At 39.6% G+C, this 23,948-nt stretch overlaps 1 protein-coding gene across 2 annotated transcripts in view; it reads left to right on the top strand.

Moving 5' to 3' along the window:
• The window catches only part of NCKAP5 (NCK associated protein 5), a 991,644-nt gene that overhangs the window by 675,748 nt on the left and 291,948 nt on the right, over positions 1–23,948 (top strand). For both annotated transcript variants that reach the window (XM_060106265.1, XM_060106266.1), the window contains exon 7: positions 16,546–16,695. In XM_060106265.1, coding sequence (XP_059962248.1) covers positions 16,546–16,695 — 150 coding nt within the window. The remainder of the gene's footprint in view (positions 1–16,545; positions 16,696–23,948) is intronic.

Genomic DNA, 23,948 nt, shown 5'->3' with positions numbered 1-23,948 from the left:
TGTGTTGGCCATCAGAATTCAAAATAATAAAAATAGAGAGATGACTGGATTTTATTTTTTTTTAAAGCCTTGCAACCAGAAGATACTTAAAATTATTCCTCCCATAAGCTCTTTCCACAGACAGGACTCGTGTTGGGCATGATTTCCTATGAGGGTTACAAGTATCTTTCACTAAATTCCAATTCTCATGTTGCTTACCAGGCCTTTCCTTTCTTACAGGCAGGGAATAAAATGGGCTAAATGCAAAGGTTAGGTTAGGTGACGTCTATCCTAGGGCTCAAGAGAAGTACACAGGGAAAAAAAAAAAAAGGCAGGTTTTTTTTGTTTCTTTTTTTTTTCCCAAGGAAGACAGACAGACAGACTCTCTGGAAAAGAAGCACAAAGATTTTATTACACAAAATATCTTCTAGGCAGCTCTAACCTTAATGGCAATCTGTATTAACATTCCTAAACTTCAGCAGTGTTTAAATACTTAAATACTTATTCTTCTAAATTGAGTTTTTACAGATGATCAGAATTATAGACATTTAAAGCTAGAAGGGACCTTTGAGTTAGTCTATTTCTGTGCATTCTATTCAAAGATGAGGAAATTGAGGGACAGAGAAGTTATGTGACTTGACTAAAATCACACAGCTGGTCAGTGTCAGAGCTAGGACTGGAATGTAGATTTCTTATTTCTACTTGTTCTAAAACGAAAGTGGGTCTCTGTTCCCACCCTGGATAAGAATAGGTCACAGTGAGATGGAACTTGATGGACCTCAAGAAACATGTGAGGCTGACCCTCCTTGTATCCTATCAAATGAAAGGCCAAAGTACGTCCACATGTGACACACACTGCCTTTTCCCTTTGCCCAAATTCGTGTTCTTTAATTATCCTCCCAGTCCTGGGCTCAGACCTAGTGTCACTCACCCAGTGATGGGGTTGTAGATGGCAGGGCCACCATGTTGAGGCCAAGTGTATGCACCAGGCAACCACACACACCTGGTGGGACTGAAAGAAGGGTGGGGAAGGCAATAAACGTCTTCTATTCCTTTTTGGTATTATAGAAATTATGAGCTCATTGTCACAACCAGTTGTCAGTTTTCTACCTCATTTAGGACACTGGTGGACAGGTTTCTCTCTATTGTTTTTTTTTTTTTTTTTTTTGCGGTATGCGGGCCTCTCACTGTTGTGGCCTCCCCCGTTGCGGAGCACAGGCTCCGGACGCGCAGGCTCCGGATGCGCAGGCTCAGCGGCCATGACTTACGGGCCCAGCCGCTCCGCGGCATATGGGATCCTCCCAGACCGGGGCACGAACCCCTGTCCCCTGCATCGGCAGGCGGACTCTCAACCACTTGCGCCACCAGGGAGGCCCTCTCTATTGTTTATAAAAACAATGGGCAAGCAAGCATTATTTTTAAATTAGGAAGACTTTCCAAGCAGGGAAGTTGTTTTCCTCCCGTACTGGACCCAGAGAACCTCTCTTTGAACCTCATTGTCAATGACTGTTGAAAGTAGTTACACACTATTAATGCCATCTGCTCCTATGAAAAGGAACCAATATAACATGGTGGGCACTGGAGTCTCCGAACTCAAATAGAAATCTCCCAAGGGTTGCTCATCACACTAATACAGAGTAGTTTCTATGGTAGGTCAACATCTGACATCTGTTACTGAAGAAGGACTTAGCAATTTATGGGTGAATATGCCCAGTTTCCCTGGCTTACACCTTCTATCCCAGTCAGTATACTATTCATGGCTACAACAGCCTTTACTCTCCGGTAGGTATTAGTTTAGATGATTAATTATATGTTCATTCTACATTCTATATTAATCACAAGGATTAAATCAAATGGGCAATCTCAAAAGTTTATCTAAAGTAAAAATGATTTATGTTCTACATCGGAGCATCTTTGTCTAGAGGCTCTTAAACTTTGGCATAGATTAGAATTACCTGGGGTGCTCTCTAAAATTACAGATCCCTGACCCCACCCCTAGGTATTGTGATTCACTGAGGCCAGAGCCGGCCGTTTTAAACAAGCAACACTTCTTTCCTCCCCTTACCCCGTGAACTGATGCCAGCGGCTGTCGGCCCACTCCCTGAACAAAAGTGACCTAAGAAAATGTTAGTTATTTGTCATTGTTGGAGTAACTGCATAGTAAAGAATCAAAATCACAAGATAATTTACAAACTATGAGGTCTTGTTTTGTGAGATTGTCCCTTTAATCATGGTTCAGTCAACTAGTGCTTAGACTATTGCAGTAGCATCTTACTTTCCCTGCATCTATGTTAACCTCCCTCCAATCCACCCTCCATGCTGTACCAGAGAGCTCTTTCAGAATACAGATCCTACCATGTCAGCCCCCTCCCACCTACACACACACACACACACACACACACGAAAATAATCAGTGGCCATTAGAGTTAAGGCAGTATTCCTTGACCTGTGGCCCAGCCCCATTAGCCCATCCAGCCTCACTTTCCTCTCCAGCTATACATACACTTTCCTCCCCAGCTATTCAGACATTTTTTAAATTGCCCCCCGCATCCTTCGGCCTCATGGTCACTTCCTGGTTGACCTCATGGTGTTAACCATGGGCATTTGCTTTCCTGACATCTCTCGTGTCCCTCTAGTATTGATTTTTGAAGCCCCTGGAAACTCTTCTTCCCAACACACATCACAGGACTGTTTTACATTTGCTGGTGACATACTGATTACTGTCTCCTTCCACAAGACTGTAAGCTCCATAAGAACAGGCTCCACGTGTGTTTTTATTCACCTTTGTACCCCTGGCATCTTCCACAGTGCCTGGCACTCAGGAGCTGCTCAGAACGTGTTTGTTGGATGGATGGATTAATTAATTAGCTACGAAGTAAGGTGACCTCTTGAAACCTTCCCTGAATCCCGCTGTGCTGGGCTGGGGGAAGCTGATGACCAGAAGATGAATAAGGAACATTTTGGGAAAGGGTCTTATGATCACTTTCCTGCATAATGGTTTTGACTGAACAGTAGCTGTCCATCAGTGAGGGGCTATCCTGCCTGCTCTTTGGAGTAACTGAGCCCCCTGGACTGTCATCTGTCTGGGCTGAACTGATGCAGCCCAGAGCTTTGTGTTGATCGGTATTATTTTACATAGGCCTGATGATGCTGACTACTTGAGAACAAAAGATGAGGGCTCCCCCAAAGGTGAATCATTGCCCTGGTAACCACCTAGAGAAACTTATAGCTCCAAGGATTGCTTTATGTACTGACAAGGCAAAGTTTGATTTAAACCCTTGGATCCTAACTGAACTGCTAATCTGTAGCTTCCTGCATACTGGCTGGTATTTGTTGAGGGCAGCAAGCTTATGGTCTCAACCATATATGAAAGTTGTGGGGAGTGAAAGTTGTTTGTGTGGTGGCCTCACTTTTATAGAACTCACTGTTGATTAAAGTCCATAAAGAACTGAAACGTGAAAACAGGTCATCTCTGGAATCAGCTTATTCTTGTCACACTTTGGCATCCTCAGGAGTGGACTTGGCTCATTTGTCTTGTTTCTCTCTTAGAGGTTTATATGGAGAATATATTTTATTTGAAACCATATGTTTCTGAGCGCTGTCTTGCTCTCTTTTTACTAGGTAAATCACCAGTGATCCATTAGCAAAGGAACTAAAATTTCTGATTGAAATGGGTTATTTATGTGTAGATAGAATACGTATGCTTAATTTTTAAATATATGGGCGTGCTTTTTGAGTATAATATAAATTCAACAGGTGTCCCTTCTGAAATCCACAGTGGTGATCCGTCGGTAGGGTATAGCCGTATTTCCAGCTCTTCCAAATCTCCCTTTCCCTTCTGCCTCTTTCTTTCCACTTATTTTCCTCTTTGGCTCATCTGCTTACTTAAAATATGTCCTTTCCCTTGGTCCTCTTTCTCAATATTACATTACACCCTAACACTCCCATTGGTCAGTGATTAAAGAGACAAGAGCAAAGAAAAGGATAAGATGGATGACTCTACAGTACTTACTGGATTTGTTTTAGGGCATTTTAGAATTAGAACACAATGAAATGTGCTCTTAGGTCAATGACTAGCCTGAGCAGTGTACAGATATGGCTTTCTTTCCTGGGCAGTGTCCCTTCAGAGCAGTCATGAGCCTCCTCTCCACCTGTAGAGGACATTGGTGGCACCCTGCGCATACCTCAGAACCATCCAGAGTGCCCCCGTGATTTCTAGCTATCAGTGTCTGTGCTGAAGGGCACTTTTATGTGAGAAGTATTTTTAAAAAACCTTACTGCCTGTGGCAGGCTGGAAACTGACACCCCAGGAGCCGTCCCCAATTATTGATTCTCACAGGTTGGTGCATAAATGTCCCAACCCCTTAGCCCCTGGGGTGGGATGATTCTGAGGCCTGGGTTTTGCCCCATTTCCCTGAGATTTCCGTGGATTTCACTTCAGTCGCTTAGTAGTGTGCTCTTCAGTGGCTCCCTTCTCTGAGTCAATTCCTTACTCCTGTTTTCTGCATTTCTCAAATGAACCACATGCACTCAATTCTTTCTTCTTTAAGAACCCAAGCTAGACGCTAACTAATGATTTAGCAGTACTAACTGGGAAATTAAGCTGGGAAGTGATATTTTGCAGGGAACCACATTCAAAAAGCCTTGACTTTTCCATCAGAGCCCTTCGTCCTCTGCCTTCTCTGCTTGGGAGACCCCTTCCTACCTTCACACCACCTTTGCTGCCATCTCTGGTGCTACCTGTTCTCTGTAGTTCTTCAAACAACTCGGTTTTCTGTATCTCGAAAACAAGGCTCCCCCTTGTCTCTTCAGTGCCCTTTGGCTGTAGTTCTTTATATTTCCTTCCCTTCGCTGCCAGTCTTTCAAATAAGCATCTAAGAAAATTACTTCTATTTTCTCTTTTCAGTTTTTGCACAACCACTGACAGTTTGGGCATCACCATCACACTTGAGTCAAATAGCTCTCAGGTCCCCATTAACAACCTTCTTTTTACAAAATGTAGAGGTCCTTTGTGTGTTCTCTTGTCATTTCTGTTACCGTTGAGCATATTGATAACATTTCCTCCCTGAAAATTGGCTTGAGTAATTGAATTCTTAGAACCTTAATATTGCAAGGGACATTTAGTTCAACCATTACATTTTACATCTGGGGGAAACTGAGGACTGAAAAGGTCTATTGATTTGCCCAGCAAGGAGCAAAAGTGCAGCTGACCTACCATCCAGTATGAGAACTGCTTTTGGTAAGTCCTTATTCCATACTTTCAGAGGATTCATAATTTTTATTCCTTCTGATAGAAAACCCTCCCAGCTGGTCTCCTGGCTCCTTCCCTCCTCAGCCCATTCACCATTGTAACAGTCAGGATGCTGTTTCTAAAATGTAAATCATAACCTATCGCTCCCCTACTTAGCCTCCAATTCCTCTTTACTTAAAATAGAACCCAAAACCCTTTCCATGCCTTGCAAGACCCCCTATGGTCCAGCTCTCTCTCTGATCTCATTTCCTGCTATTCTTACTCTTAGAGTCCCTATATGCTCCTTCACACGGACTCTCCCTCAGCTGGTCAGCAAGGCGGGCTTAGCACTGCCACTCAGTACTTACTTTATTATTTCTTCTGTTTGGAATATTTTTCTCCCAGACCATTGCATGGCTGCTTCCTTCCCATTCCCATTGTGTGGTCTCAGCTTAAATGGCCACCTCCTCAGACATGCCTTACACCAATGTCACATGTCATACTGTCCGTAAACATACCACTGGTTACAATTATATAACTTACTGATTTGACTTGGAGTTTGTCATGTTTCCCACAATTAGAATACAAATTCATAGAGTACAGGAACATTGTCTCCAGCACCTATACCATCGAATGGCCAACAGTTTGCATCCAATAAACATTTGTAGGATAAATAAATGAATTGATGAATGATATCTGAATTTTTCTTTCTCATTTCCAAGAACCTTTTCTTTTACACTCCCATTCTATTACTCAACTACCTCTCAGTGTTTCTTGCAATATAATCAAACTGGTTTCCTCATGAACCAATAAGGACAGAATGTATTCCTCACTGGGGCCTTTGTTACAGTTTTCTCTTTGACCAAAAATCCCATCCTATGCCTCTCTAACTATTCAAGTGGAATCAGTCCACCAAAACATAAGTCATGTTCCATTTCCACGAAATTACCCCTCCCAGTCATCACTGATCACCCTTTCTTCAGTTATGTAAAGTGACCCTTACATTTTATGTAACCTAAACACTCATATATAATCAAAATATCTTGAATTGTGTCCAGTTCCTTCATATAATAATATTTAGGCACTGTGCCTAGACAATGGAATGTGCATGTGTGCATATGTCCTGCCGACCCTCATGACTTTTGGACTTGGTGAAGTCACTCCCTAAAATGTATTTGCAATCCCAAAATCAAGCCCTGCAGTGCTTTCATGGTCATTCATGGACATTCACAGAGGAGAGAAAACTTTAAGTCATCCGACACCTGTGTTCCCAGCTTAGGTCAACCAAAGCAGCGCCCCGCCTTCTTTTTTAAGCTCTTCTACTGGAAATGTGTCCTTTTTGTGCTCTATTTAGTGACACTTTTTTACGTTTTATGCTTTTTGTGAGTGGTCTTACTGTTGAAAGTGGCCCCCAAGCGTAGTGTGAAGTGCTGTCTGGTGTTCCTAAGTGCAAGAGGTCTCTGCTGTGCCTTGTGGAGAAAATCGGTGTTAGATAAGCTTTGTTCAAGCATGAGTTATAGTACCGTTGGCGGTTAGTTCAGTGCTAATTAATCAACCATATATATTAAACAAGGTGTCTTTAAATAGAAACACTCATAAAACAAGATTATGTATTGATTAATGATGAAACTGTTGCAACCAGAGGCCTCCAGAAACCTAACCCTATACTTCCCGTAGGAGCAATGATTCAGTATTGGTTAATCCAGTGCTCATGACAACTTTATAGAACACACCATGAGTAATGAGAATTGACTGCAGATGTGAGTATATTATATATGTGGCTGTTAGCCTCATTTAGGGACTTAGGAGACAAAGAACCCAAGAGTTATTGAAATTAAGTAGTTTGTCCAAGATTATTTGCCAAGCTGATAAATGGTAGATCTGGAATCCGGTTGCTATATTCCAAAGTCTTTTGGCTTTCAGTTGTTGACACCAGTGCCTTTTCTTTGTTTGTTTGATTTAATTAGCTACAGGATCCTAATTATTTCAGGAGCTATTTATATATATGTGTGTGTGTGTGTATATATATATATATATATATATATACATATATATACAAAAATAGAGGTAGATGATTTTTTTTTAACATCTTTATTGGAGTATAATTGCTTTACAATGGTGTGTTGGTTTCTGCTTTAAAACAGAGTGAATCAGCCATACATATACATATATCCCCATATCTCCTCCCTTTTGCATCTCCCTCCAGCCGACCCTATCCCACCCCTCTAGGTGGTCACAAAGCACCGAGCTGATCCCCCTGTGCTATGCGGCTGCTGCCCACTAGCTATCTGTTTTACATTTGGTAGTGTATATATGTCCATGCCACTCTCTCACTTGGTCCCAGTTTACCCTTCCCCCTCCCTGTGTGCTCAGTCCATTCTCTACGTCTGCATCTTTATTGTTGTCCTGCCCCCAGGTTCTTCAGAACCACTTTTTTTCCCTTTTTTTTAGATTCCATATATATGTGTTAGCATAGGGTATTTATTTTACTCTTTCTGACTTACTTCACTCTGTATGACAGTCTCTAGATCCATACACCTCACTACAAATAACTCAATTTCATTTCTTTTTGTGGCTGAGTAATATTCCATTGTATATATGTGCCACATCTTCTTTACCCATTCATCTGTTGATGGTCACTTAGGCTGCTTCCATATCCTGGCTATTGTAAATAGTGCTGCAGTCAATATTGTGATACATGACTCTTTTTGAATTATGGTTTTCTCCAGGTATATGCCCAGTAGTGGGATTGCTGGGTCGTGTGGTAGTTCTATTTTTAGTTTTTTCAGGAACCTCCATACTGTTCTCCATAGTGGCTGTATCAATTTACATCCCCACCAACAGTGCAAGAGGGTTCCCTTTTTTCCACACCCTCTCCAGCATTTATTGTTTGTAGATTTTTTGATGATGGCCATTCTGACTGGTGTGAGGGGATACCTCATTGTAGTATTGATTTGCATTTCTCTAACGATTAGTGATGTTGAGCATTCTTTCATGAGTTTGCTGGCAGTCTGTATATCTTCTTTAGAGAAATGTCTATTTAGGTCTTCTGCCCATTTTGGATTGGGTTGTTTGTTTTTTGATATTGAGCTGCATGAGTTGCTTGTATATTTTGGAGATTAATCCTTTGTCAGTTGCTTCATTTGCAAATATTTTCTCCCATTCTGAGGGTTATCTTTTGCTCTTGTTTATGGTTTCCTTTGCTGTGCGAAAGCTTTGAAGTTTCATTAGGTCCCATTTGTTTATCTTTGTTTTTATTTCCATTTCTCTAGGAGGTGGGTCAAAAAGGATCTTGCTGTGATTTATGTCATAGAGTGTTCTGCCTATGTTTTCGTCTGAGAGTTTGATAGTGTCTGGCCTTACATTTAGGTCTTTAATTCACTTTGAATTTATTTTTGTGTATGGTTTTAGGGAGTGTTCTAATTTCATTCTTTTACAAGTAGCTGTTCAGATTTCCCAGCACCACTTATAGAAGAGGCTGTCTTTCCTCCATTGTATATTCTTGCCTTTTTTATCAAAGATAAGGTGACCATATGTGCAAGGGATTATCTCTGGGCTTTCTATCCTGTTCCATTGATCTATATTTCGTTTTTGTGCCAGCACCATACTGTCTTGATTACTATAGCTTTGTAGCATAGTCTGACGTCCAGGAGACTGATACCTCCAGCTCTGTTTTTCCTTCGCAAGATTGCTTTGGCTATTCGGGGTCTTTAGTGTTTCATACAGATTCTTTGGAAATGTTTTGTTCTTGTTCTGTGAAAAATGCCTTTGCTAGTTTGATAGGGATTGCATTGAATCTGTAGATGGCTTTGGGAAGTATAGTCATTTTCACAATGTTGATTCTTCCAATCCAAGAACATGGTATATCTTTCCATCTGTTTGTATCATCTTTACTTTCTTTCATCAGTGTCTTATAGCTTTCTGCATACAGGTCTTTTGTCTCCTTAGGTAGGTTTATTCCTAGGTGTTTTATTCTTTTTGTTGCAATGGTAAATGGGAGTGTTTCCTTAATCTCTCTTTCAGATTTTTCATCAGTAGTGTATAGAAATGCAAAATATTTCTGTGCATTAATTTTGTATCCTGCAACTTTACCAAATTCATTGATTAGCTCTAGTAGTTTTCTGGTAGCATCTTTAGGATTCTCTGTGTATAGTGTCATGTCATCTGTAAACACTGATGGTTTTACTTCTTCTTTTCCCATTTGGATTCATTTTATTTCTTTTCCTTCTCTAATTGCTGTAGCTAAATCTTCCAAAACTATGTTGAACAATAGTGGTGAGAGTGGGCAACCTTGTCTTGTTCCTGATCTTAGTGGAAATGGTTTCAGTTTTTCACCATTGAGGACGATGTTGGCTGTGGGTTTGTCATATATGGCCTTTATTATGTTGAGTAAGTTCCCTCTATGCCTACTTTCTGCAGGGGTTTTATCATAAATGGGTGTTGAATTTTGTTGAAAGCTTTTTCTGCATCTATTGAGATTATCACATGGTTTTTATCCTTCAGTTTGTTAATATGGTTTATCACATTGATTGATTTGCATATATTGAAGAATCCTTGCATTCCTGGAATAAACCCCACTTGATCATGGTGTATGATCCTTTTAATGTGCTGTTGGATTCTGTTTGCTAGTATTTTGTTGAGTAGTTTTTCATCTATGTTCATCAGCGATACTGGCCTGTACTTTTCTTTCTTTGTTACATCTTTGTCTGGTTTTGGTATCAGGGTGATGGTGGCCTCGTAGAATGAGTTTGGGAGTGTTCCTCCTTCTGCTCTATTTTGGAACAGTTTGAGAAGGATAGGTGTTAGCTCTTCTCTAAATGTTTGATAGAATTTGCCTGTGAAGCCATCTGGTCCTGGGCTTTTGTTTGTTGGAAGATATTTAATCACAGTCTCTATTTCAGTGCCTGTGATTGGTCTGTTTATATTTTCTATTTTTCCTGGTTCAGTGTCAGAAGGTTGTGCTTTTCTAAGAATTTGTCGATTTCTTCCAGGTTGTCCATTTTATTGGCATATAATTGCTTGTAATAGTCTCTCATGATCCTTTGTATTTCTGAAGTGTCAGTTGTTACTCCTCCTTTTTCATTTCTAATTCTATTGATTTGAGTCTTCTCACTTATTGCTTGATGAGTCTAGCTAATGGTTTATCAATTTTGTTTATCTTCTCAAAGAACCAGCATTTAGTTTTATTGATCTTTCCTACCATTTCCTTCTTTCTTTTTCATTTATGTCCAATCTCATCTTTGTGATTTCTTTCCTTCTGCTAAATTTGGGGGTTTTTGTTCTTCTTTCTCTAATTGCATTAGGTGTAAATTTAGGTTGTTTATTTGAGATGTTTCTTGTTTCTTGAGGTAGGATTGTATTGCTATAAACTTCTGACTTAGAACTGCTTTTGCTGCATTCCATAGGTTTTGGGTCATCATGTCTCCATTGTTTCTAGGTATTTTTAAATTTCCTCTTTGATTTCTTCAGTGATCCCTTGGTTATTTAGTAGCATATTGTTTATTTTCCATGTGTTTGTATTTTTTTACAGATTCTTTCCTGTAATTGATATCTAGTGTCATAGTGTGTGGTTGGGAAAGTTACTTGGTATGACTTCAATTTTCTTAAATTTACCAAGGCTTGATTTTTTTTTTTTTTTTTTTTTTTCTTTTTGCGGTATGTGGGCCTCTCACTGTTGTGGCCTCTCCCGTTGTGGAGCACAGGCTCCGGACGCGCAGGCCCAGCGGCCATGGCTCACGGGCCCAGCCGCTCCGCGGCATATGGGATCCTCCCAGACCGGGGCACGAACCCGTATCCCCTGCATCGGCAGGTGGACTCTTAACCACTGCGCCACCAGGGAGGCCCCCAAGGCTTGATTTGTGACCCAATATATAATTTATCCTGGAGAATGTTCATTGAGCACTTGAGAAGAACGTGTATTCTGTTGTTTTTGGATGGCATGTCCTATAAATATCAATTAAGTCCATCTTGTTTAATGTATCATTTAAAGCTCATGTTTTCTTATTTATTTTCATTTTGAATGATCTGTCCATTGGTGAAAGTGGGGTGTCAAAGTCCCCTACTATGATTGTGTTACTGTCAATTTCCCCTTTTATGGCTGTTAGCCTTTGCCTTATGTATTGAGCTGCTCCTATGTTGGGTGCATAAATATTTACAATTGTTATATCTTCTTCTTGGATTGATCCCTTGATCATTATGTAGTGTCCTTCTTTGTCTCTTGTAACATTCTTTATTTTAAAGTCTATTTCGTCTGATATGAGTATTGCTACTCCAGCTTTCTTTTGATTTCCATTTGCATGGAATATCTTTTTCCATCCCCTCACTTTCAGGATGTATGTGTCCCTGGTCTGAAGTGGGTCTCTTATAGACAGCATATATACGGTTCTTGTTTTTGTTCCCATTCAACCAGTCTGTGTCTTTGGTTGGAGCATTTAATCCATTTACATTTAAGGTATTTATCGATATGTATGTGCCTGTTACCATTTTCTTAATTGTTTTGGGTTTCTTTATTGTAGGGCTTTTCCTTCTCTTTTGTTTCCTGCCTAGAGAAGTTCCTTTAGCATTTGTTGTAAAGCTGGTTTGGTGGTGCTGAATTCTCTTAACTTTTGCTTGCCTGTAAAGGTTTTAATTTCTCCATTGAATCTGAATGAGATCCTTGCTGCGTAGAGTAATCTTGGTTGTAAGGTGTTTCCCTTTCATCACTTAAATATGTCCTGCTACTTCCTTCTGGCTTGCAGAGTTTCTGCTGAAAGATCAGCTGTTAACCTTATGGAGATTCCCTGGTATGTTATTTGTTGCTTTTCCCTTGCTGCTTTTAATATTTTTTCTTTGTATTTAGTTGTTGATAGTTTGATTAATATGTGTCTTGGTGTGTTTCTTGTCGGATTTATCCTGTATGGGACTCTCTGCACTTCCCGAACTTGATTGACTGTTTACTTCCCCATATAGGGAAGTTTTCAACTATAATCTCTTCAAATATTTTCTCAGACCCTTTCTTTTTTTCTTCTTCTTCTGCGACACCTGTAATTTGAATGTTGGTGCATTTAATGTTGTCCCAGACATCTCTGAGACTGTCCTCAGTTCTTTTCATTCTTTTTTCTCTATTCTGCTCTGCAGCAGTTATTTCCACTATTTTAACTTCCAGGTCACTTACCCGTTCTTCTGCCTCAGTTATTCTGCTATTGATCCCTTCTAGAGTATTTTTTCATTTCATTTATTGTGTTGTTCATCATTGTTTGTTTGCTCTTTAGTTCTTCTAGGTCCTTGTTAAATGCTTCTTGAATTTTCTCCATTCTATTTCCAAGATTTTGAATCATCTTTACTAACATTACTCTGAGTTCTTTTTAGGTAGGCTGCCTATTTACTCTTCACTTGTTTGGTCTGGTGGGTTTTTACCTTGCTCCTTCATCTGCTGTGTATTTCTCCATTTTTTCATTTTGCTTAACTTACTGTGTTTGGGGTCTCCTTTTTGCAGGCTGCAGGTTCATAGTTCCCGTTGTTTTTGGTGTCTGTCCCCAGTGGCTAAAGTTGGTTGAGTGGGTTGTGTCAGCTTCCTGGTGGAGGGGACTGATGCCTGTGTTCTGGTGGATGAGGCTGGATCTTGTCTTTCTTGTGGGTAGGACTGCATCTGGTTATGTGTTTTGGGGTGTCTGTGACCTTATTATGATTTTAGGCAGCCTCTCTGCTAATGGGTGGGGTTGTGTTCCTGTCTTGCTAGTTGTTTGGCATAGGGTGTCCTGTACTGTAGCTTGCTTGTCATGGAGTGGAGCTGGGTCTTAGTGTTGAGATGGAGATCTCTGGGAGAGCTTTTGGCGTTTGATATTACTTGGAGCCAGGAGGTCTCTGGTGGTCCAATGTTCTGAACTCAGTTCCCCAACCTCAGAGGCTCAGGCCTGACACCCGACCAGAGCACCACAACCCTGTCAGCCACATGGCTCAGAAGAAAAGGGAGAAAGAAAGAAAAAGAGAAAGATAGAAAGAGAGAGAGAGGGGGAGAGAAGGAGGGAGAGAGGGAGGGAGGGGGGGAGGAAGAAGGAACAGAAAATAGTTATTAAAATAAAAAATTTAAAAATATATTATTAAAAATTTTTAAAGTTAATAAGAAAAAGAAAGAAGAGAGCAGCCAGACCTAAAACCAAATCCAGCAATAACAAGCACTAAAAACTATACAAAAAACAAAACAAACAAACAAAAAAAAACGGACAAGCAGAACCCTAGGACAAATTGTAAAAGCAAAACTATACAGATGAAATCACAGAAAGAAGCATACACATACACACTCAGGAAAAGAGAAAAAGGAAAAATATATATATTATATATTTAAAAAAAAAGAATAAAGCAACCAAATCAATAAACAAATCTACCAATGATAATAAGCTTTAAATACTAGACTAAGATAAACATAAAACCAGAAATAAATTAGATGCAGAAAGCAAACCCCAAGTCTATAGTTGCTCCTAAATCCACCACCTCAATTTTGGGATGATTCGTTGTCTATTCAGGTATTCCACAGATGCAGGGCACATCAAGTTGATTGTGGAGATTTAATCTGCTGCTCCTGAGGCTGCTGGGAGAGATTTCCCTTTCTCTTCTTTGTTCACACAGCTCCTGGGGTTCAGCTTTGGATTTGGCCCCGGCTCTGCATGTAGGTCTCCTGAGGGCGTCTGTTCTTCGCCCAGACAGGAGGGGGTTAAAGGAGGAGCTGGGTCCGGGGCTCTGGCTCACTCAGGCCGGGGGGAGGGAGGGGTACGGAGTGCGGGGTTTAGCCTGCGATGGCAGAGGCCGGCGTGATGTTGCACCATCCTGAGGCGCTATGTGTTCTCCCGGGGAAGTTGTCCCTGGATCACGGGACCCTGGCAGTGGCAGGCTGCACAGGCTCCTGGGAGGGGAGGTGTGGAGAGTGACCTGTGCTCGCACACAGGCTTCTTGGTGGCTGCAGAAGCAGCCTTAGCTTGTCATGCCCATCTCTGGTGTCCATGCAGATAGCTGCAGCTCGAGCCTGTCTCTGGAGCTCATTTAGGCAGTGCTCTGAATCCCGTCTCCTCGTGCACCCCGATACAATGGTCTCTTGCCTTTTCGGCAGCTCCAGACGTTTTCCTGGACTCCCTCCCGGCCAGCCATGGCGCACTAACCCCTTCAGGCTGTGTTCACGCCGCCAACCCCAGTCCTCTCCCTGTGCTCCGACCGAAGCCCGAGCCTCAGCTCCCAGCCCCGCCCGCCCCGGCAGGGGAGCAGACAAGCCTCTCGGGCTGGTGAGTGCTGGTCAGCACCGATCCTCTGTGCGGGAATCTCTCCGCTTTGCCCTCCACACCCCTGTTGCTGCGCTCTCCTCCGCGGCTCCGAAGCTTCCCCCGCTCCGCTACCCCCAGTCTCCGCCCACGAAGGGGCTTCTAGTGTGTGGAAACCTTTCCTCCTTCACGGCTCCCTCCCACTGGTGCAGGTCCCGTCCCTATCCTTTTGTCTCTGTTTATTCTTTATTCTTTTGCCCCACCCAGGTACGTGGGGAGTTTCTTGCCTTTTGGGGAGTCTGAGGTCTTCTGCCAGCGTTCAGTAGGTGTTCTGTAGGAGTTGTTCCATGTGTAGATGAATTTCTGATGTATCTGTGGGGAGGAAGGGGATCTCCACATCTTACTCCTCTGCCATCTTGAAGGTCCCTCCCTAGGTGATATTTTTTAAAAGCTTGCTTTACAGTTCCAATTTAGTGTTTAATTACAGTGATCCCAAATCTTGAAAGAGAAGTAGAAGGACCTCTTTATTTCAAAATTGTGTTGGTAACTCTGCAGATTTCAAGTTTCTTATCTTGGAAATGAAAGTCTGCTGAGTGAACAAATCTTAAAGGATCAAAGGTGTAAAAATATAGTCATAACCTGGATTTTTGTCCCGGCCTGAGGATCTGTACATTAAACTTGCTGAGCATGAATCTGAGCTGAACTTACACCTGCTGCAGAAGTGAACACACCTTTACGTTGTATGTGGACTTGCCCACGCCTGATTTCATAAAGAGCTATCACCTGCCTGGTCAGTTGCACATTCATATAAAGAAATGGAAATTATATCTTGAAATCTGTAGGAAAGAGATTAACACCTGTTTATCTGTATAGATTAACATGGGTCAAGTTTCTATGTAGTCTCCAGTGTTTTATATATCTATACATACACATGTATACTTATATATGTGTACATATACGTTGACGTTTTTACTTACTTCATACCTTATTTTCAAAAAATAAGTTAAATAATTTCAGGACTTTGAAAGTACTTTCGTGAACACAGTTTGAAAACCTGTTTTTTTTTCCCCACTTATGCTGTTCTTTTCTCAGTAGATTTTTTTAAGTGCTTAAAGGTTAAGAATCATATTTTTTGTGCTTCTGTATTTGCAAATGATCTTAGTTTAATGGTAAATATAAAGAAGCCTCTCACCATTGATAATACAGTTTAGCCGACATGGTTGCCAACCAGCTGTTTTTAATACAAAGATGTCTGCAGCATTGTGGTTAGAATTAAAAAGTATGAGGGAATGATGTCACCTGATTCTGTGGCACGGTGTCTTGATGTATGTACAAAAATGGATGCAATTTTATTTTCATATGATAGGCTCTTGACATTTCTTTTTCCCTTGAAAACAAGAGCCAATCATGAGGCTCAAATTAATACTTCTCAACTTCCAAAGAGCTGCCAGAGACAAGGTTGAGTGAGGAACCTCCAGCAAGCAGGGAGGGAAGACAAGATAACATTTTATGTCTGCCTCAAGGCTATAGTACAAATCCTGGAGTGTTAGAAAGGGGACTGTAGGGCCCTTAAGAGCCATGTCATTGGTGAGCCAAAGCAACTAAATGGTTTCAGCTTAGAATTCTGAAATCATTATCATTTCAATATTTTGTGATATTTTCTTTTCCGTTAAATGAATTGAATGGTTGCATGTCCAGTGACTTTGATGATCTTACTTTGAGGAGCTAAGCTGTTCACAAGTCAAGGTATCAAGGTTGACTTCTTCTTCCCCAGTTTAGAGCACAGCTGAATTTCATGCTGCATATAAAAATGGATTAACCACATGACTCCACCTACCGTTTTTATGGGCTCGGTCACTTCTCCAGCAGAGCAGAGGACATGTGCATTCAGTGGTGGTGACTCAATGACTTGTCCCACCAAGATTCATTAAAATTATCTACTGTGTTTACTAATATAAGCCCCACTCAGAATTTGTTTAGCAAAACTTTCTCTACCTCAGCCCTGGAAAGAATGCAAAAAGAGTAGGGAGGTTCCAAACTTCTCAACCTTAAACTCTTGCTTATTTTTCAGTGGAGATGATTGAAAACAACAATTCTTTCTTGCTTCAGGAAAAACTGTCAGAGGAAGAGAGAAAACACAAGGAAGCTTTGGAAGACCGTCACATGGTGGTAGATGAGGATTCAAGGAGTGAAGGCAGCAGTGCAGATGAGGGGAAAGAAAAGACCAAATTGCTGTTAGAAAGATTGAAGGCTCTAGAGGTAAGAAATGGAACCATTTTTACACGTTGACAGAAAAATCACCGTGTTCTGCTTCTTGTATTGGCCCCACTTTTGAGTAAATATAAATCTTCCTTTCTTAGTTCTCCCAGACTAATAGGATCTAGTAGCTCCCATTGGGATGCCTTTGTCAATGATGAGCAAAGTTAAAATTTGTGACCCTGAAAGAGTCTTGACCTAGTGGCTATGATTGTACTGCCTTAAAAAAGTGCATAGATCAATAATTCATTTTACTTTCAGTTTGACCCTCAAACTGGATCAGTTTCCCTAAAATTGCAAGTTCCTTGAGGGAAGGGCTATGTGATATTTTGCTTTGTTTCCCAATGCCTAATGATCAAATAAGTGAATGAATAAACAAAATATTGAATACTATGTAAGGGCGATTGTAAGAAAAATAATTTTAAGCAGTAGAGCTATTTCTTCAAAAAAAAAAGCTTGTGCAGAAGTGCACCATGTAAGACATATAAAAATAGAGGTGAAGTTGAGCTAAGGGGTGCTTTAAGGAGGGTTTTCAACCACTGTAGTCCTCCAAAACAGTTTGAAAACTCTGGTCTATTACTTAGTGGCATTTGACATCACTTAGAGTGTTAATTCCTGAATATTTATAGCAGTCCTCAGAGAGCATTTCAGTTATTAGATCACATGCTGAAAGATCTAGCAAAGATGGCTTTTTCCATGAGTTGGCTTCCCTACTTTAATAAATGTTCTGTTTGCATATAGAACTGGGTAATCATTTTTAATCAAGGACTATGGTAAGCCCACCTTTTCTTAAACTAGGCACAAAGGACTGTTAGCCAGTATCTAAAAATGTAGTTCTTCCATAGTGTCTACAGAATCCTGAAACTTCCTGCAGTAATGTGAAGAAGTAAGACCTCGAGAGATCTTGTTTTCTACAGTTGGTTTCTGCAATCCTGACCCTAACCCTAACCTACCACCTTGTCTGTAGGTGCATGCCATTTTTACTTAATTTCCTCAGCAATAGTGAAGCAAAATAAATAAGATTATGCACTTTGGAGTTCGGTTTGAATCTCAGTTCTATTATTTTCTAGTTTTGAAACCTTAGACAAATTAATTAGGCTCTCTGTATGTCTGTTTCCTCAAATGCAAAACTGGGGGTGATAATAGTAACTTTCCTTACAGAGAAGTATCGAGGGTTAAGTGAGTTAATATTTGTACAGCAGTGCCTGGCATATGGTCTTTTCTCTCCTCCTACTCCAAGGCTCCTGCCTTTCCTTACATGATTTTTCCCCCATTTATCTGAATGCAATGATTATTATAAGAACTATGAATGAAAAACTTCAGCTGCTCTACACAGGAGTGACTTAAGTGCATTATGTCATGTATGGGACAGAAGAGAGATCAACTGAGGGAACCTCTGATGGTTCCTTTTCAGCAAAGGGCCAATAATCACCCCTGTTTCCCCAAAGGTTCTCATACTTTTATCGTTTTTAATATAATCACCATGAAAAGTGGGAAAGCCTTCTCTAAGGAAACCGAGGTGGTTGTCTGAGAGTTTTGAGAACTCATGGCTTTGTCTTGAGGTTGAATTAACTGGATTTAATAGTAGGAAGGAGTTGATATTACAGTTTATTTCCCTAGAACCGTATACTTAAATTGTTAGTTTTGTTGATGATTGCGGTGCACATTGCTTTTAGTTCATCTAATTGTCACTGAGACAACTTTGTGAAGGACATTTTATTTAATCAAGCTAAAAGTAGTTTAAAAATACCTTTGGCAGCAAATGTTTCTTAAACTCTCACTGAGTAAATGAGAAGCACCATTTTTTTTTCCTTTCACAGAGATCTTTACACTTCAGGCAGCAACTCTTGCCTCCAGCATCATTTGGATGCAATAGATGATATCTCTAAATGCCATGAAGCCCTGCAATTTTAATTTACAAACGTATTTTATTTTCTAAAGTAATGTCCTCTAGTCACAGTGTCATATCTTGTTCTGTAAAATTCTTTGCTCAACAGTAAATGAACTCTCTCTTTCCTCCCAAATCTCACTATTGTCTACTTAAACAGGTAATAAAAAGAATCGTATCACATGTAGACATACCCCACATACACACGCACTCATACATCATCTGATTTTCATATGAATTTCATTTTACTTTATTTGATTTTTAAAAATTTACTATTTGTGTTCTCTGTATAGAATCCTTTGCATAAGTTAGCAATTACTGTGAGAAGACAGAGGGCTGCTTTTGACAGATCGTAATCACAGCTGGTCACAGACCCCCTACATAGATTTATACACTTGAACAATATGCTCTTTTGCAAGATTGCAGGTGAATTAACCATAATGCTTCAAAATTATTTGGGTGAATTTTGATGTCATACAGCAAGATTTTAGAAAAACAAAACTATTTTCCATCAGTGTATTTTTGAAACATATTTGTGTACCTTAATCCCTTGGCCCCTGGTGTGGTAGGAGCAGAGAGGAGGGATGGTTGTCAGGGTGATGGAAAACAGATTTCCTGAATTCCTGCTCCACAAACAGGTCCCAAGAAGGTGCAGAAAAGAAGCAACACAAATTTACTTTTAATATTGTGTTCTTGGTGAATATCACTATGTTATTCAAAACCAGCCTAGGGAGGAATGGATTGGTAGTTTGAGATTAGCAGTTGCAAACTATTATATATAGAATGGATAAACAACAAGGTCCTACTGTATAGCACAGAGAACTGTATTCAGTATCCTGTGATAAACCATAATGGAAAAGAATATGAAAAAGAATGTGTGTTTATATATATGTGTAACTGAGTCACTTTGCCATACAGAAATTAACACAACACTGTAAATCAACTGTACATGAATAAAATAAATTTTATTTTTTTAATATCTTTATTGGAGTATAATTGCTTTACAATGTTGTGTTAGTTTCTGTTGTACAACAAAGTGAATCAGCTATAAGTATACATATATCCCCATATCCCCTCCCTCCTGCGTCTCCCTCCCACCCTCCCTTTCCCACCCCTCTAGGTGGTCACAGAGTACCTAGCTCATCTCCCTGTGCTATGTGGCTTCTTCCCACTAGCTATCTATTTTACATTTGGTAGTGTATATATGTCCATGCCACTCTCTCACTTTGTCCCAGCTTACCCTTCCTCCACTGTGTGCTCAAGTCTGTTCTTTATGTCTGCATTTTTATTCCTGCCCTGCCACTAGGTTCATCAGTACCGTTTTTTAGATTCCATATATGTGTGTTAGCATATGGTATTTGTTTTTCTCTTTCTGACTTACTTCACTCTGTATGACAGACTCTAGGTCCATCCACCTCATTACAAATAATTCAATTTCATTCCTTTCATGGCTGAGTAATATTCCATTGTATGTATATGCACCATCTTCTTTATCCATTCATCTGTCGATGGACATTTAGGTTGTTTCCATGTCCTAGAAATTGTAAGTAGTGCTTCAATGAACATTGTGGTATATACATCTTTTTGAATTATGGTTTTCTCAAGGTATATGCCCAGTAGTGGGATTGTTCTATTTTTAGTTTTTTAAGGAACCTCCATACTGTTCTCCATAGTGGGTGTATCAATTTACATTACAACCAACAGTGCAGGAGGGTTCCCTTTCTCCACACCCTCTCCGGCATTTACTGTTTGTAGATTTTTTGATGATGGCCATTCTGACCAGTGTGAGGGGATACCTCATTGTAGTTTTGATTTGCATTTCTCTAATGATTAGTGATGTTGAGCATTCTTTCATGTGTTTGCTGGCAATCTATATATCTTCTTTGGAGAAATGTCTATTTAGGTCTTCTGCCCATTTTTGGATTGGGTTGTTTGTTTTTTGATATTGAGGTACATGAGCTGCTTGTATATTTTGGAGATTAATCCTTTGTCAGTTGCTTCATTTGCAAATATATTCTCCCATTCTAAGGGTCGTCTTTTCATCTTGTTTATGGTTTCCTTTGCTGTGCAAAAGCTTTTAAGTTTCATTAGGTCCCATTTGTTTATTTTTTATTTCCATTACTCTAGAAGGTGGGTCAAAAAGGATCTTGCTGTGATTTATGTCATAGAGTGTTCTGCCTATGTTATCCTCTAAGAGTTTGATAGTGTCTGGCCTTACATTTAGGTCTTTACTCCACTTTGAGTTTATTTTTTTGTATGGTGTTAGGGAGTGTTCTAATTTCATTCTTTTACATGTAGCTGTCCAGTTTTCCCAACTCCACTTATTAAAGAGGTTGTCTTTTCTTCATTGTATATTCTTGCCTCCTTTGTCAAAGATAAGGTGACCATATGTGCATGGGTTTATCTCTGGGCTTTCTATCCTGTTCCATTCATCTGTGTTTCTGTTTTTGTGCCAGTACCATACTTTCTTGATTACTGTTGCTTTGTAGTATAGTCTGAAGTCAGGGAGCCTGATTCCTCAAGCTGTTTTTCTTTCTCAAGATTGCTTTGGCTATTTGGGGTCTTTTGTGTTTCCATACAAATAGGGAAATTTTTTGTTTTATTTCTGTGAAAAATGCCATTGCTAATTTGATAGGGATTGCATTGAATCTGTAGATTGCTTTGGGTAGTATTCATTTTCACAGTGTTGATTCTTCCAATCCAAGAACATGGTATATCTTTCCTTCTGTTTATATCATCTTTGATTTCTTTCATCACTGTCTTATAGTTTTCTGCATACAGGTCTTTTGCCTCCTTATGTAGGTTTATTCCTAGGTATTTTACTCATTTTGTTGCAGTGGTAAATGGGAGTGTTTCCTTGATTTCTCTTTCTGATTTTTCATAGTTAGTGTATAGGAATGCAAGAGATTTCTATGCATTAATTTTGTATCTTGCTACTTTACCAAATTCATTGATTAGGTCTAGTAGTTTTCTGGTGGCATCTTTAGGATTTTCTATGCATAGTATCATGACATCTTCAAACAGTGACAATTTTACTTCTTCTTTTCCAATTTGGATTCCTTTAATTTCTTTTTCTTCTCAGATTGCTGTGGCTAAAACTTCCAAAACTATGTTGAATAATAGTGGTGAGACTGGGCACCCTTGTCTTGTTCCTGATCTTAGAGGAAATGCTTTCAGTTTTTCGCCAGTGAGAATGATGTTGGCTGTGGGTTTGTCATATATGCTTTTATTATGTTTAGTAAAGTTCCCTCTATGCTTACTTTCTGGCAAGTTTTTATCATAAATGGGTGTTGAAGTTTGGTAAAAGATTTTTCTGCATCTCTTGAGATTATCATATGGTTTTTATCCTTCAGTTTGTTAATGTGGTGTATCACACTGACTGATTTGCATATATTGAAGAATCCTTGCATTCCTGGGATAAACCCCACTTGATCATGTTGTATGATCCTTTTAATGTACTGTTGGATTCTTTTGCTAGTATTTTGTTGAGGATTTTTGCATCTATGTTCATCAGTGATATTGGTCTGTTGTTTTCTTTTTTTTGTGACATCTTTGTCTGGTTTTCATGTCAGGGTGATGGTGGCCTCATAGAATGATTTTGGGAGTGTTCCTCCCTCTGCTATATTTTGGAAGAGTTTGAGAAGGATTGGTGTTAGCTTTTCTCTAAATATTTGACATAGTTCGCCTGTGAAGCCATCAGGCCCTGGGCTTTTGTTTGTTGTATGATTTTTAATCGCACTTTCAATTTCAGTGCTTGTGATTCATCTCTTCTTGTTTCCATTTCTTCCTGGTTCAGTCTTGGAAGGTTGTACTTTTCTAAGAATTTGTCCAGTTCTTCCAGGTTTTCCATTTCATTGGCATATAGTTGCTTGTAGTAGTCTCTCTTGATCCTTTCTATTTCTGTAGTGTAAATTGTTACTTCTCCTTTTTCATTTCTAATTCTGTTGATTTGAGTCTTCTCCCTTTTTTTCCCGATGAGTCTGGCTAATGGTTTGTCAATTTTGTTTATCTTCTCAAAAAACCAGCTTTTAGTTTTATTGATCTTTGCTATTTTTTCCTTCACTTCTTTTTCATTAATTTCTCATCTCATCTTTATGATTTCTTTCCTTCTGCTAACTTGAGCTTTTTCTTTTTGTCCTTCTTTCTCTAATTGTATTAGGTATAAGGTTAGGTTGTTTATTTGAGATGTTTCTTGTTTCTTAAGGTAGGATTGTATTGCTATAAACTTCCCTCTTAGAACTGCTTTTGCTACATACCATAGGTTATAGGTTTTGGGTCGTTGTATTTTCATTGTCACTTGTTTCTAGGTATTTTTTGATTTCCTCTTTGATTTTGTGTTTGTATTTTTTACTGTTTTCTTTCCTGTAATTGATATCTAGTCTCATAGTGTTGTGGTTGGAAAAGATACTTGATACGATTTCAGTTTTCTTAAATTTACTGAGGCTTGATTTGTGACCCAAGATGTGATCTATCCTGGAGAATGTTCTGTGTGCAGTTGAAAAGAGAGTGTTTCTGTTTTTTTTGGATGGAATGTCCCATAAATATCAATTAAGCCCATCTAGCCAAATGTGTCATTAAAGCTTGTGTTTCCTTATTTATTTCCTGTTTGGTTGATCTGTCCATTGGTGAAAGTGCGGTGTTAAAGTCCCCTACTAGTATTGTGTTACTGTCGATTTCCCTTTTATGGCTGTTAGCAATTTCCTTATGTATTGAGGTGCTCCTTTGTTGGGTGCATAGATATTTACTATTGTTATATCTTCTTCTTGGATTGATCCCTTGATCATTATATATCCTTGTCTCTTGTAATAGTCTTTATTTTAAAGTCTATTTTGTCTGAGTATTGCTACTCCAGCGTTCTTTTGATTTCCATTTGCATGGAATATCTTTTTCCATCCCCTCACTTTCAGTCTGTATGTGTCCCTAGGTCTGAAGTGGGTCTCTTTTAGGCACTATATATACGGGTCTTGGTTTTGTATCCATTCAGCCAGTCTGTGTATTTTGCTTGGGGCACTTCATCCATTTACATTTAAGGTAATTATTGACATGTATGTTCCTATTACCATTCTCTTAATTGTTTTGCATTTGTTTTTGTAAGTCCTTTCCTTCTCTTGTGTTTCCTGCCTAGAGAAGTTCCTTTAGCATTTGTTGTAAAGCTGGTTTGGTGGTGCTGAATTCTCTTAGCTTTTGCTTGTCTGTAAAGGTTATAATTTCTCCATCAAATCTGAACGAGACCTTTGCTGAGCAGAGTAATCTTGGTTGTAGGATTTTCCCTTTCATTACTTTAAATATATTTTGCACTCCCTTCTGGCCTGTAGAATTTCTGCTGAAAGATCAGCTGTTAACCTTATGGGGATTCCCTTTTATGGTA

Source organism: Mesoplodon densirostris, chromosome 8 (assembly GCF_025265405.1).
Source record: "Mesoplodon densirostris isolate mMesDen1 chromosome 8, mMesDen1 primary haplotype, whole genome shotgun sequence".
NCBI classification, from domain to species: Eukaryota; Metazoa; Chordata; class Mammalia; order Artiodactyla; family Ziphiidae; genus Mesoplodon; species Mesoplodon densirostris.
Note: the sequence above shows the minus strand (reverse complement) of the source record. Positions and strands in the feature narration are given on the sequence as shown.